General features: G+C 34.9%; 1 protein-coding gene across 1 annotated transcript in view; it reads right to left on the bottom strand.

Annotated features, from left to right (window-relative positions):
• Positions 1–1,124: 1,124 nt before the first annotated feature.
• Positions 1,125–14,911, bottom strand: part of dnah9 (dynein, axonemal, heavy chain 9) — a 148,567-nt gene continuing 134,780 nt past the window's right edge. Inside the window, exons 68-69 of the mRNA XM_088928171.1 lie at positions 7,970–8,359; positions 1,125–1,471 (exon numbers count right to left, since the gene is read on the bottom strand). Of these exons, the coding sequence (XP_088784297.1) occupies positions 1,244–1,471; positions 7,970–8,359 (618 nt within the window). The 3' untranslated portion in view covers positions 1,125–1,243. The remainder of the gene's footprint in view (positions 1,472–7,969; positions 8,360–14,911) is intronic.

Raw genomic sequence — 14,911 nt, 5'->3', positions numbered from 1 at the left:
TATTAAAGCTATCAAAGATTTTTCAGATTTTGCTTCTTGAATAAAACAAGTTAAACAAGTTAACTGATCTCAACATCATCCAAATCATACTGTATATAGACCTTGTACATATTATAACATGAACAACAGATTACAATGATTTTGTATACAGTATAACCCTGATTTATTTATCTCTTTGTATGAGGTTTTATGCATATATTGTTTGGTACAGTGTGTTTTCTGAGACAAATGCTATCAAGCTACCAACTCAAGTCAAATGTGACGGGATTTTCTTTGGATTCTCAAAGAAGGTGAAGATTTAAGTATATCTTCTTAAGTAGACTGGATAACTGTACTCACCGACTCCCCCTCCTTACCTGAGTGGGAAGGAAGTACAACCACCAAAACACAAAACAAAGAAAAAATAGAAATGTGTCAGAAATGAACATTTGAAAATATCTGGTTTGAAAATAAAATGATTTTTTTCCCTTTCTGAAATCATTGGTGCTGTAGATGCAATTGTGAAAAAAAAAGATGAAGAAAGGGCATAGCTGGTAGATGTAATGCTATGTTTTTTAACCAATGCTTTTCTGGAATACGATTTTGAATTCTAGTAATATGAATGAAGATTTCGAAGGTCAAAATGGATAAAACATCAGGTATAAACACATATATACAACAATTAATGTGTAGCTTCTGTGCATTACAAATGTTAGTTTTCAACTCTTTTACAAGGATAATGGTGCAGAAGAAAGGTTCAGTGACTTAGTTTAGCTATAGCTACAGGACTTGATTTTCTGCCAAAGTACTATGAAATGAAACAAAAGAGCAATGAAGTGTAAACAACAAAAGGTTAGCCATCTTATTACAGGGATATAAGCTTGCAAAGTGAACAAAGTAGAAATATGCACTTAAAGATATCTGATGCATTCAATAACCATCCCAGCATACCATCCTTATACAAAGAAATAGGAAATATTCATTCAACCAGAACAAACAGAAAAGAAATGTGCAAAGAATGAGATATTGTAAATGTAAACTATTGTTTATTAGAAAAGAATTAGAAACAATATAAAGTGGGCATAACTGAAAACTTAGATTCCTATTTTGTAGCACTGTACAGAAACTATTTCTTTAACATTGTTCCTACTGAACTGAGAAAGACAAAAAATATATTTTCTTACAACAGGCTCCACAATTACATCTGCAATGAAATGTTCTGTATAGACAATATCCCACTATAATACTATTTCCAGTTGTTTCTTTAGATCTGGAGAAGGAGGGCAACACCAGCCAAAGCCCATTTCGATGGATTTTCTTTGGTCTTCAGATTGAAGGTCCAGACATATGTGGGTCCTCTTTGCCTCGTTTTGTAGACTGGACATGGATACACATTGCGAGTCTCCTGTTTATCTACAGGTATTGCTTTGATAAATATAACTGGCATCGATGGAGTCAGCTCCTTCAGTCTGGCATCAGTAATTATTCCAGCCTAAATAAAAAAAACAAGCATAAGATGGCTTTTGTAAATTAATTCAGAAATCTCATTGTGGAAAAAATAAATCAAAATGATCACCTGGTATTCAAATTACAAACATCATTAACATGTGTTACAATGGCTACCAATGAAAATGATATAGAGTAAATCTGTAATGATACAATAAACTCATGAATGTTTCTAACCTAAAGAGATTGGTCATCAAATGATTCTGTGACTAGCATTTGGAAATTGGTCAAAAACACAATTAGATGAAGGGAAGTTTAAGATGAAGCTGAAGGAGATATTACATAAGAGCAAAGGTACGCATCTCAGAAAAATGTTAAAACGTCTAGCAAAAAAGCATCACGATTTTCTAGCCAGAGATTTGCAATCCAAATTTGACTGCAAACAATTTGGCAGCCTTCACTGTTTGGACAGAAAATTCCATGCATACATATCACTGCTGAATTACTCAGGAAATCCTAAATAGTAACCTTTAAATGCCCAAAAATTTATTCAGTGACATTTCTGCAAAACCTTCCTTCATGAATAAAATTATCCTTTTCCATCCTCATGTTTTCCTATTGTGTGACCAAGAATCAGGAGGAATGCAAAAGATACAACAGAATTGAAAGAAGCATTTAGAAAAAGATATCAGCCTTCATCAGTGATACTATTCTTACACCTGCATACTGTATGACCTGTATCTTCAATGAAAACCTACAGATGCTTCTCTTCTAAACTACTGTAACTGAGAGTTGGCCATCACCTCTCGTGTATAAGTATTGTAGCTTGTAAAACAGGTTAATTGGGATTGTCCTGGAATCTAATCAGACAAATGCAGCTTTGTATTTCAGGGCCCATGAATTGCTATGATTCTTGTTTCTAGATTGATGTGTGCTGTGGCACTATGTATTACATACTGTACATTACAGACTGCCTTGAAATGGACAAATGAAGATGCACAGCAATCCTCCCATGTCTGCAGATCTGCAGTATGATGATTAAAAATGTTGTAGCAAACACAATACATGACCATGCATCAGCAGATTTTATGGTATTCACAATTGCTAAATTTACAGAATTATGAAGTAGTTTGACACCTCATCTCATTTCTCGTTTAACGAAATAGTTAAATGTTGTTCAAGCTAGCTTCAAAGGTTTTCTGTTTTGCATTTCAGGTAGCCATGAGACATGAGTTGTATGCTAGATACTGGTATGCATCCTTCCAAGATTATTGTTGAAAATTTAAGACAGCTGGATGACTGAATATTCTAAATGTAAATATAAATATTGCTGATACTGTCCAGCATTACTATGGTTACTCCAATAAGCAGTGTTGATAATATTTAACTGTGGCTACACATAAAAAGTATACACTTTAATTAGGTTACATCAAATGACAAATTAGAAATGTGGAACATTATTTTAAAGTACTGTATTGGAATCTCCACCAAAATAGGGGGAACAATGAAAATAAGAAGTCAGGTTTTAATTTAAAAGAAATAGGCAAGCTCATGTAAAAAAGGGCACAACTCACCACTAGATGTTTCAGTCATATTTAAAGAACAGCAAGTACCACATGCATTTTGAGGTACACGATTCTGTTCATGTTTTACTATCTTTGCTTCAAACAAAAAAAATAAAAATTTGACACTTGAGAACTCCTTACTGCTATACGTTGCACGTAAAAATGTCATTCGTTTACGCAGTGTCAAGAAATGAGACTCAAACAACTCAAAATGCAATCAATATTATCTCATTAGGCTTAAAAATTCATTTATGACCACTAATTACATTAAGTCTATGTTTATTAAATCCTTGTTTAAAGTACTTTTAATTCAATAGAACGGAGATACAGTAACAGTTTATAAGAAACATGTATCTCTAAGATTACCTCACAGACAACCACATGTGCCAGTAGGCTCATTACACAGTAGATCACATGCAGAAGTGAAAAATTAGGGCTACATGGAGGTGACCCTGGGTTTACATTTTGGGGTGCTATCTGCATGAATGTTGCATGTTCTTCCTGTGTTCGCATAGGTTTCCTCTTGGTACTCTGGTTTCCTCTCAAAGTCCAAAAACTTGCTAGTAGATTAGTTGGCCCTAGTGTGAGTTTGTGCGTGATTGTGTCTGAGTGCACCCTGCAATGGACTGGCATCCCATTCAGGGTGAATCCTGCTTTGCACCCAATTCTTCTTAGAATAGGCCCTGGGGCACGATGACTCTGAATCAGATAAGCAATTATTCAAAGTGATGTGAAGATATTGATGTGAAGTGAAAAACATAATTGAATTATGAGAGGAATTGATGATGGGCAGATTTAACAAACCCAAAGTGTAAATTTATCCAGGACATATATACAGTGCCATGGGATGTTTAATAACCAAATAGTCAGGACTTTGGCATAATATCTTATCTAAAAAAACTGCATCTCCTTCAGAACAGTGTCCCCCTGGTCAGCATATTAGGACTCTGCCTAGAAATTCTGGTCCACAGGAAAAGCTGCCACCTTATAGCAGCAGCCCAATTTTCATTAGAGGCCTCCCATCCAACTGCTTATTAGACCAGCCTTGCAAAGGTACACAGCAAAATAATGGAGTTATGAAAACTAGTTGAATTAAAGTACACTCTACATAAAAAATAATGAATGTATGGCTTTAATATTTATTTATACTATAGCATCAAAGGATTTAAAGGGTTTAATAAGATGAAGTATCTGTTACATGTCATTCATCAGAATCTAATGAAATAAAAAAAATCTGGTTTGTACCTTATGTTTGCGTTGTTAAGAAAAAGAAAACCATCAGCCAACATTAGCATACAGTACAGAAAAGCTTGTTTGCTTAACTGAATGTTACTCTGAAAGAATATTACCACCTTAAGGCAGTAATCATCAGCTTCAATTACATAAATTGGGAAAATCCAAATGACTTCCGAGCTGAAAGGCATCATCTTGCAATCAAGTAATTATGACAGTTTCAAATTATAACTCATGCTCAAGATCAGATTTAAATACATCCAACTTTGCAAACTTTACTTTAGGTAAAGCAGTTATTTACATATACTGAAAAATTACAGCTTCAAACAGTTAAGAGACTTTTATTCATATTTTTCTGTACATCATGTTTGTACATCTTTTTTTTAAACCAAGACCTGGTGTTTTTTTAGAAGCACCCTTTGACCAGATTCTATTAACGGTGAATCTCTGAGTCTAAGTCAGCAGTACAATGTTTCACAAACAAGAAAACACATTTATTTTTAATACCAAGTCAAATGACTTCACTTTTTACTCTTTAGTAAATATCACATTAAGGGTAAGGTTTAAAGCTATAGAATTTAAGTTTTTTTTTCTAACAAATATATCGCTCACAATGTCTATATGGAAACAGTTTCTTGATCCAAACTGTTTTTCTTAACACTGTAAATTCCAACCTCCAACATAAAAAGGTGATTCTGCTTTTACAACAGACCAAAATGAATTTGTCTTCTATTTCTCTCTGTGCTTTTGTGCTATAGATGTTAACGGCAGGTATTTACCTGAAGCAATTTTGAAAAAGTGGGTCATCTGGCACCTTCATTAGTGAATTTAGATCACTCATAGCCCTTCGGGAGCCAGTTATGTTAGTGAAAAGCTTTTCCAACTTTCCTAAATTCAACCTTCAGTTTCTTCTGATGACTAATTGCGCAATACTCTTTGAAAATTATGCAGGTAACAAGAAAAAAAAAGCACACAAATCTGTGTACAGGACTAATGGTGGCTAGAATACAATCATCAGTGTGAAGTGAGACATGTTAAGGGAATTCTAAATTAGGTTTGCAGTTTTATTAAGATCTATGTACAGTTTGCTTACCTAAGAGCAATGCAGCAATCGTTTTTATTTTCCTAAATGAATTAGTCTACTCTTTTGTTCTGTGTTGTACATGTGATTTAGACTGCTTGGTAGGTAACCAAGCAGGCAGTCTTGATAGGTAATAGACCTTATGGTGGTTTCTATAATTATCTGATGAGTTCTCAATGGTGTTCAGGAAGGTACTTTCATGCCTGTGAAGGCTTTCAAGTATGACTGTGGTAATGCCCTTTTTACTCATACACATGAGTAACACCAGTGCTATAGTCTAGGGCTCAGCAGTGCCAAGCATGCTTGCCAGAGCTGGCACATTAAGACAGTTTATATGATTCACCATAACTTTTGCAGAGTTTCTCAAACTGCTCATTTGTATCACAATAAAAGGAAACTGAAAGGATGAAATACAGTAGAAGCAAAAAAGGAAAATGTCAGTTTTAAATTGCCAGTTTTCTTCTTAATCTTTGCAACAGTAAAAATAAAAGAAAATCTAAAGGGTTCATAAACCAACAACAAAATGTTAGCCAGACTGAACCTGCAGTACCAAAAGAATGTAGAATGACAAAAGCTTCACAATAGTTCCTTGGGGGCTAGATCTTAGCCAAAGACTTACTGTAGAATGGAATGACAGATAACTACTGTGACTTTCTCTTTGTTCTAGATCTTAGCCATTAGCCTAGAAAGGTATCACAGAAAGCTAATGTTGCTTTATAATGTACGTAGTTCTTTTAGGGAACATGTCAGTCAGCCAATAGACTGATCTATTGGGTTGTTCAGTACTCTTTGAAACAAAATTATGTACAGTAGGTTATAAGAAAAAAAGCCCAAAAATCTGTGCACAGGAATCTGGTCTATTGACTAATAGTCGGTTATCCATTAGACCAGAAAGGTATGATAAAGAGCTTTGCTAAAAAAATATTTTGCATACACTGTAGCTGAAACAGTAGTGTGGGGGGAAGTAGCCACATACCTGGTAAGTAAATAAGCAATACTTGTGTATTCTTCCAAAACTCTAATTTAACTTAAACAACAACTGCAAATTATTGAGCTCAGAAAAAAATAAAAGTACAATCATCAAAGACTCATCTGACAGAAAACAGTGATAAATAGCAATCAATATGCAATACAATGTAATCTGTGTGCTTTTCTGAGAACATAAATTGCTCTACTAACCTTGTGAATGACAGAGCAATACATGAATGATGAAGAGGGAAATTCTTTTCTTAGGCTACAGACAGCCAAAAAGTTTTCCCATCAAATACTCTAAATACCCCTGCATTACATAAATAATAAATGTTATGTCTACTGCATTTTAAATGAAAATGGCTGGAAAATAATTAAGCTGAATAGGTGTGATCCCTGTGCCTCCTTGCATTACTTGATTGGGAACAACAAATCATTTGAGACACCCTTTCCCAATCAATTCCATGTCCTGCGTGCTTGTATTCCCGACAGAGTAAAGAAATCTTAGACCTAACCGATACAGGGCAAATAGATCTTTTTCATGTGTTTTTAAAAAGACTGCTGTGATGTCTGAGGTCTGATATTTCCCCAAATTCTCAGGTTTAAATCAGCATTTGATTTACTCCCAATTATTTTATATTATTATTTTTAATAATAAATCATTTAGTGAGCAGAGGGAACTGGACTGTTGCCATTGTCTTCTCCGTTTGGGATTATTGTGCAAAAAGAACACAATTTCTTGCCGAATATTATGATTTATTGTAAATGCATTTATTATATCCCACCCATTCAGATTTACATGTTCTAACCCATTTTCTTTTTACAGCAATGCTGAGATATTCCAGATGGATCTGTGCTTAAATTCACCTTTATAGTTGGGTAGGCACAATTTTTTCCAGAAGATGTGAAGGTAACCCTTCATTTTATTTCTTTGTGTACTGTACCTTATAGAAAAATGAAAGGCAGGAGTATCATTTATTTATTTTCCACTTCACGTGGTTTTACAGAATCACAAAAGGCTCTCAGTATTTTAGTGGACAAAAGTGCCTTTTAAGATTGTTTATATACAGATTGTATATGTGATTTTCCCCTACAGTTTCAAAACAATGAGTCATGCCATGACTAAATCAAAATACACAAACACAACACATTTCCACCACCTAATTTGTAATTGTACATGACTGATTAATCTAAGTGTGATATTATGCGAGCTTGTGAGGCCTGTAGAAAACATTGGAACTGGCACTTGCAACTTACATTTCTAATCACATCCTGAATAGAAAATTACCAGCTCACTAAAAGGTCTGTTTACTTTCCTGTCAGACACTTGTTTGCAAATCATTTGGGGATTTTTGCACAGTCAAAACCTAAATACTCAACCTAATATTACTTCATGTAAAGTACAGTATATTTTGACTGTTGGATGGTTTTTTTTCAAATAGGTTTGTGATGTTTGTCTGCTGTTGTTTCTTTTTCACAAATGTGTTCAGACAATGGCTTTTAGAACAACAATCAGCTACAGTAGCACATTGATGCTAATCTACCGTATAAGAAAAGCTCAGACATCAAACCTCATAAATATTTGCTTGAAATCAGGATAGAACCTAGACCTAGAACCCAACTAGACAATTTAATAAGAACATCAATGAAAAGAAATATGCTTGCAAGTTTGATTTCACAATTGTTAGAACCATACCTGGGTGTCCCAGCGTGCCCCTTCCATGAACAGACCATGGACGTAGGCCCCCTCTCGGGGTGGGCTGCTGAAATCCTCTCGGTTTTTCTTCGTGACGTCACACTGAAGGCACATTTTGTCAAGGGGCCACTCATTCTTTCTAGCCATAGACTGCATGATGGCTGTAAGGAAGGACTGAGGATTAAAGAATCCCGCCAGCCACACGACTGACGGCAGGGCAAAGTCCGAGGTCCATGTTTCCAGCTCTTTTATCCGGTTGAGCAGGTCAACAAACCAACCAGCTAGCCCAGCCATAGATGGATAAGCACGTTTAGTCCAAGACTCAGGCACTTGGTCTAGGAAAATGGCATTCTGTAGGTTTTCCATGTCACTTGTCATTGTAAGTTCTCCCTAAAAGACAAAACAAGTTTAAAAGATTCTTCTTTCGGTAGTTATTGGTATACACTAATATATAACACTTACTGAATGACCTATTTGCAAGATGATTCAGTGCTGCTAGGAACAGCTTTGTCATGGGGAATAGATCTTGAGAAAGCAGTGTGCAATTTTTATGTGACATTTCAAAACAAACTGTTAACGAAGTCTCCAGAAAAATGCATATTTACGCATATATACATAAAGATACAGTAGGTAAAAACAGAGACAGATTTTTCATGTCTTTAAATGTTGTGTAACAAAATGAGAATCAAACAACCAGATAAAATTATTGAAATATCACCAAAATCACCATGGGAACCCTGAGTTAATTTTAAGTAAATGTCATCATAACAGTGTAAAATATTTCTTTATAAAAGCATTTTATTACACAATAATTTTAGTTTCTTTTTACAGATTTTAGTATGGATCAAAATAAGCATTTAGAGACCTTTTTCATGAGCATTTCTTTGACTTAAACTGTTCCCTTTGCTTTGATAGATTATTTGTAATTTCACAGTCTAGGAAAACAAAAACAAATGCTTTCTTTCCTTTTACTTGCAGTACATATGTTGTTCAGTTGTAACAGCTTTTGGCTCTCTTAGACTTTTTTTTCCTATAAAAAATGATTGCACTTTTTTTCAATAGCATTTTCAAGGTATTCACTCTACCCTGAATTTAATAAAAATAAGTGTAGCAGCCATTGCTCATTCTGATGTTTTTTTTTATGTAGCCCCCTTTCTTGTATATGCCCTTGGCTAATGCACACTCATTCATCACAGCGACCTCATTAACAGCTTACAGATGCAAAGAGTAACACAAGTGTGCTGGGAAAATGACACACACACATTCCTGGGTCTATACTTGTGAGAATTACAAAGAGTGTACAGTTCTTTGGGATTACTTTAGAAATCCAAGATAAAAGTTACCAGGTAGTAAAACAGCAAAATCTGTACATGAATGGTTAAAGTTCAGAGGTTTACCAAGAAGAAGATGCCAATATTAATAAAATTCAGGAATGTGTACTACAGGAGACTCAAATTCAGTTCCTTGAGGACCTAGTGTCTTCTTTCTGTTTTTTCCCCAACCTGAATTAACTTCATTTTCTTACTCAGGAATATACAAGATTTTTCTTCATGTTCTTTACAATCAATTACTCACAACTTTCAATTAATTAAAGGTAAAGTTATCTATAAATCTTATAAATCACCCCCTAGCCCAGGTAATAACAATTACACAGTAAATTAAATGGTTATATAAATTTACTAGATTTAAAATAATTATAAACACTACATAACTAAAAGCTCAGATGATAAAAAAGCTGAAGAAACTAAGACCTCCATGAAATGAGTGTGAAACGCCTGTTATATTAAAAACTGACAACATAAAATAGAAATTTTACAGTTTTAACTATAAATAGTCCATCCTAAAAAGCACATTATGCCTTTGATAATACTGCTTTTATTATTTTCTTAATTATGCTACTGTAAATCTTGCAAAACCTTGTGTTCTTCTGAATTGGAAGTTGAGAGTCATTTTTGCATATCTATAAGTACAAGCTGTATTTTCTGGAGTCTAATTTAGAAGCCACAGACCAAAGGAATGATCTGCAGTTCGTAATTTTGTTTGCCCAATTCTTTTCTGCAGTTGAAGGTACTGAAAGAAATACAACAAAACAGTTCTAGAAAGCACAATTACACAAGATTGCTTTATGCTAAAGCCAACACTTCCATCTTATATTTTAATAACATTTTAACAGGTTTTCTGCCACACCAGCTGCACATACTGTAGAAATTGCTTTTCACAGGCTTATTGGAGGTATTCAGCTTAGTCACACTGACATTTTTTGTGATGATGCATGTTTTTAATCAACACTGCATGCTAAAATTTTTTCAAAGTCTTTCCAATGTTTCACTACAGCAATGTTGCTCAAAGTGACCTTTTTGATCCACTTCATTGCAGTACTATGCTATTCCAAACTACTAAATTGCTACAGTGGTCCACAAATTATTAATTACATAATTGTGGAGATACCTGCAGCAATATTCTGCATTGGTACAGATTGAAAGGACCTAAGGTAGGTTAGCCCTGTACTAGAATTCACTGAAATTCATTTCATATTGCATTGTGGTATATATATAAAGTGATCTGAACATCTAATTGCTAGATATCTTAATTTTTCCATTTCCCTTGGCAAAACATTAAACTTACCTTGAAATCCACATCTGAAACATATCAATACGGATAAATTTAAATCTCTAGTGTTCTGTGTTAACATAGAATGACTAGTCACAATATGATAAATGTGGTGGCACTGATTCATTTGTTCAGTGACAGACCCAATCTCCACTGCCCCCAAAAATAAACTGTGTATGCCAAATATGGCAGATATAAACATTTTTTATACTGTAGCCAAACATTTTTCACATGAAGGGGGTTATTCATAAAACCTACCATCTGTTTTGCCTTGGCAGTAACTCTTATTGTCTCTTTGTGCGTTTTTCCCCAATTCATAAATAGGATTTACTGACATGGTAGTTGCCTATGGAAGTTGATTATCATGATGGAAAACCACCCCTTTTCCCTCATTTGCATATACTGAAAGTGATTTTAAAAAATGAGAATAGTAAATAGCTTTTACCAGCCTGGAAAATCTTGCATACTCATACAGGTATGGCAGTATCACTATGGTCTAGACAATGGGAAGAGTTTAATTTTGTTTTACTCCATTTTCTTATGATTAATATTGGTTGTTTGACATGATAATTTTATCAGTGTTAACGTATGTATGTGTTGTTGTGTCAGCAAAACAGTGCAGCAATGTCTGGATTTTTTGTGGTAACAGAAATCAGCTTGACTGAGAAAATTAAAGCTGTCAGGAGACAGAAGATTTATATAACCTTTCATTTCCATTTTTTTAACCCATACCTTTAAAGTATAAAATGTTAATTTCTGTTTCCAATCATGACACTTGACAAATGCTTCATGTAAAAAAAAAGAAAATAACTTCAAGTATAGAGAAATAGAGAAACACACAACTAAACCTTGCAGAACTATACATGTCCTGTGCGGTATTTAAGTTGATTCACAAATAACCATAAAATCAAAGAAAGAAAGTTTCCCATACACTGTCATGTTATAAGTAACCAATGCTGAACACAAACAAGTACTGGTCAGGCTTCAAATTGGAATGTCCCAGCAAACTACTACAAACTACTTCTGATAAACGTAATTCTGTAATGTCATAATGGCAATAAAATCGGGGCACTGATCATGTCATTGATATGGCAGATTCAGATCATACTCATATAACAATGCTGGCACAGCATCACACAATTCCATAATTGGATTCCTTCAGCAAAAGCTAGAACTATGCATAGCAAATGAAGAAGCCATCGGCAGATGATCAGCATCAAGTTATACAGTATGGACATACTGTAGTATTTTCACCCTAATGACCTTAAATATGTCCAAATTTTCAGAAATGACACTGTGAAGTATTACTCCAGTGGTGCAGAATACATTTCTATCAGACTTCGTAATTGGTCAAGTAACACCTCCTTCATAGATTAATCAATATTTACTTATAGCAAAGTGATGAAGGAGAGTATACAGTACATAACAATGATGTAATAAAATCTGTGTGTTGAAGGATACATTTGGTGGTGGAAGTCAGAACATCAAACTGAAAGAACACAACTTGTGATCACTGGTGGCAATCTAACAGTATACAGGAGCAACAGTGGCAACCCAGTCTTTGTTTTCTTCTTGCAAGTTCAAGTCTGCCCCCACATTACACTGTCGTCTGACAGTTTTTGCAGCAGCAACAGATTCCACTCCTTCCATGGCCAAAACATTTGTCAGATTTCACTCCTACCGAGCACTTCTAGGATGTGATGTACTGTAGTGTCATTTCTGGAATCACATTTCAGTGGACACACTATGTGTTTTGCATTTACCGTTGTCACTCCTTGTGTAATAATATGTAGAGTAAAACCTAAAACCGAAAGAAGTGAATGTGTAAGCAAGCTATAAAAAATGTTTTAGGAGAGCTCCATCTATGGTAAAATTAGTTATTTTGTTGTACTTCAAACATTTTGCTATTTTACATAGTCTCATTTTAATAGCAGTAGAATATTCGATATTAACAGTGATACAAAAGATTAGATATGCAAAAAATGAAATTCCATATTTAAGCATTTTAACAGGTTAATACGCCATTGCGTGTTTAACTTGCTAACAGCTTCAGGCAGGTTTGCATGTTTTTACAAATTAGCTTACATTGACAATTTTTCAGCTCTTCCCCACAAGATATACTAATGGATTATCTATTAGGACTCAAGGATTTTTCTCTCCTTATTTTGCTGAGTGACCATAAAGTTTAATTTGCTTTTTGTCCCAAATGCCAAGCTGCCTGACATACAAGGGACACATTAAATAAATCAATATTGTTTATTTTTAGAACACTTATCACAGATACCACGTTCAATCCACCCCTGCTTGATATGGTGTTAATGACTTTTTTTTTAAATTAAACTTATTGAAATTTGCAATATGAATTTAGCAATAAAATGAGCTTTCCTGCCCCAGAAAAAGGCCTACATTTCCCCTATTTTCCCTAGTGAATAACACAATCATAATCTATGAATTTATTCAAAAATACCCAATTATTCTGATACACAGTGATTAATAGTTTAAGATGCCACTGTGGGTGAAATGACACTGAAACACTAATTGCAAACACAGTAGTTTTAAAACCATTGTTTCATGTCAGACAAACTTCCACTGAATATGTTATACTATTCTTGGTTTCAACTAGCAGCATTTAATTGAAACAAACACTAAGTGTTTGAAAACGTTCAACCTTCTCAATTTATTATCTACAAGTGTAGAGCAAAGTTTCTTCAAGCTTCAATTATCTCAAAATCTATACATTACAAGTAAATGAAAACCAGAGATGGCTGCATCTCCTAATAATTTCACAACGTCTTTATAAAGAGAAACTAGTAAAAATAATAATTGATAATTAATTACACTTATATAGCTTTTTTTTGACACTCCACTCAAAGCACTTTACAGGTAATGGGGACTCCCCTCCACCACCACCAATGTGCAGAACCCACCTGGATGATGCAACGGCAGCCACTGTGCACCAGAACGCTCACCGCACATCAGCTATCAGTGGGGAGGAGAACAATTCATAGATGGGGATTATTAGGAGGCCATGATTGGTAATGGCCAATGGGAAATTTGGCCAGGACACCGGGGTTACAACTCTACTCTTTTCAAGAAACGCCCTGGGATTTTTAATGACCACAGAGAGTCAGGACCTCGGTTTTATGTCTCATCTGAAGGACGGCACCTTTTTACAGAAGAGTATCCCCGTCACTATACTGGGACATTAGGACCCACATAGACCGCAGGGTGAGCGCCCCCTGCTGGACCCACTAACACCTCTTCCAGCAGCAACCTTAGTTTTTCCCAGGAGGTTTCCCATCCAGGTACTGACTGGGCTCACACCTGCTTAGCTTCAGTGGGTTGCCAGTTGTGAGTTGCAGGGTGATAGGGCTGCTGACGTACTGTAGTAGTACTGTATCTTATATTACTTTATGTAAATGTATGTAATGTTTAGAATGCATACATTTACATAATATTGGCACTGGCATTTAAGAATAAAAGAACTAGAAGAAAGGGTTGCTGTGTAGAGGAAAGAGAAAGTCTAGTCTCCATTTAAGCTAAAGCAAGGCTCCCATTCTATTGCACATGTGCTGTCACTTCACAGCTTCAAACTGCTGTTTCTGGCATATGGTACTGTACCTCTGGGAGTGTGAGATATGAGGCACAAATGAGCATCAAACACACTGCATTAAAAGACCTGTCCCTTGACCTGGGAGATTTACATAGATTTAAAAACAATAGTAGTTCATTTTACATTGTTTCTTACTTTACTTTAGAATAGATGTTATTGTGCTGACCTCGCAAATCATCTTCTCTCTCTGCTCTGTTGCATCACTGAGCTTTAAAGAGCCTTCAGTTCCTTTTTATATAGCAAAAATGATCAAGGAAGCAGACTCACTGCCTCGGCCTTGTATACTTCTCATAAAAGTAATATTTCTTTGATTGGATGCATTGTTTCATTTGATGAGCTGCTTTTTGTCTTCCGAAAGACATCTGCACTAAAACACTTCTGACAGCTGCTATACAGTGCAGTTTCAGGTACAAAAGCCACACACTGCTAAATGTATAATAAAGCTGAATCATATTCAAAAGCATGACAACTTGGAAAAAAATGAATATATATATATACATAGCTGCCTCTGCAAAATCAAAAGGGCGCCTGATTCAGAATTCTAATAATTAAAATAATTATTTGTTGTAACAGCTTGTAACATAAAGCCTTTCACTAGAAAATATATCTAGGAGACAGTAGAAACAATTGTTAATAGGTTAAATTATTCAACCATTCTCTACACAAACAATGTTACCTTGTCACTACATTTTCCAAAAAGTCCAACCAGTCTTTAAGAG

Source organism: Atractosteus spatula, chromosome 11, assembly GCF_055471065.1.
Source record: "Atractosteus spatula isolate fAtrSpa1 chromosome 11, fAtrSpa1.hap1, whole genome shotgun sequence".
Classification (NCBI taxonomy): domain Eukaryota; kingdom Metazoa; phylum Chordata; class Actinopteri; order Semionotiformes; family Lepisosteidae; genus Atractosteus; species Atractosteus spatula.
This window is presented reverse-complemented; position numbering and strand designations above follow the sequence as displayed.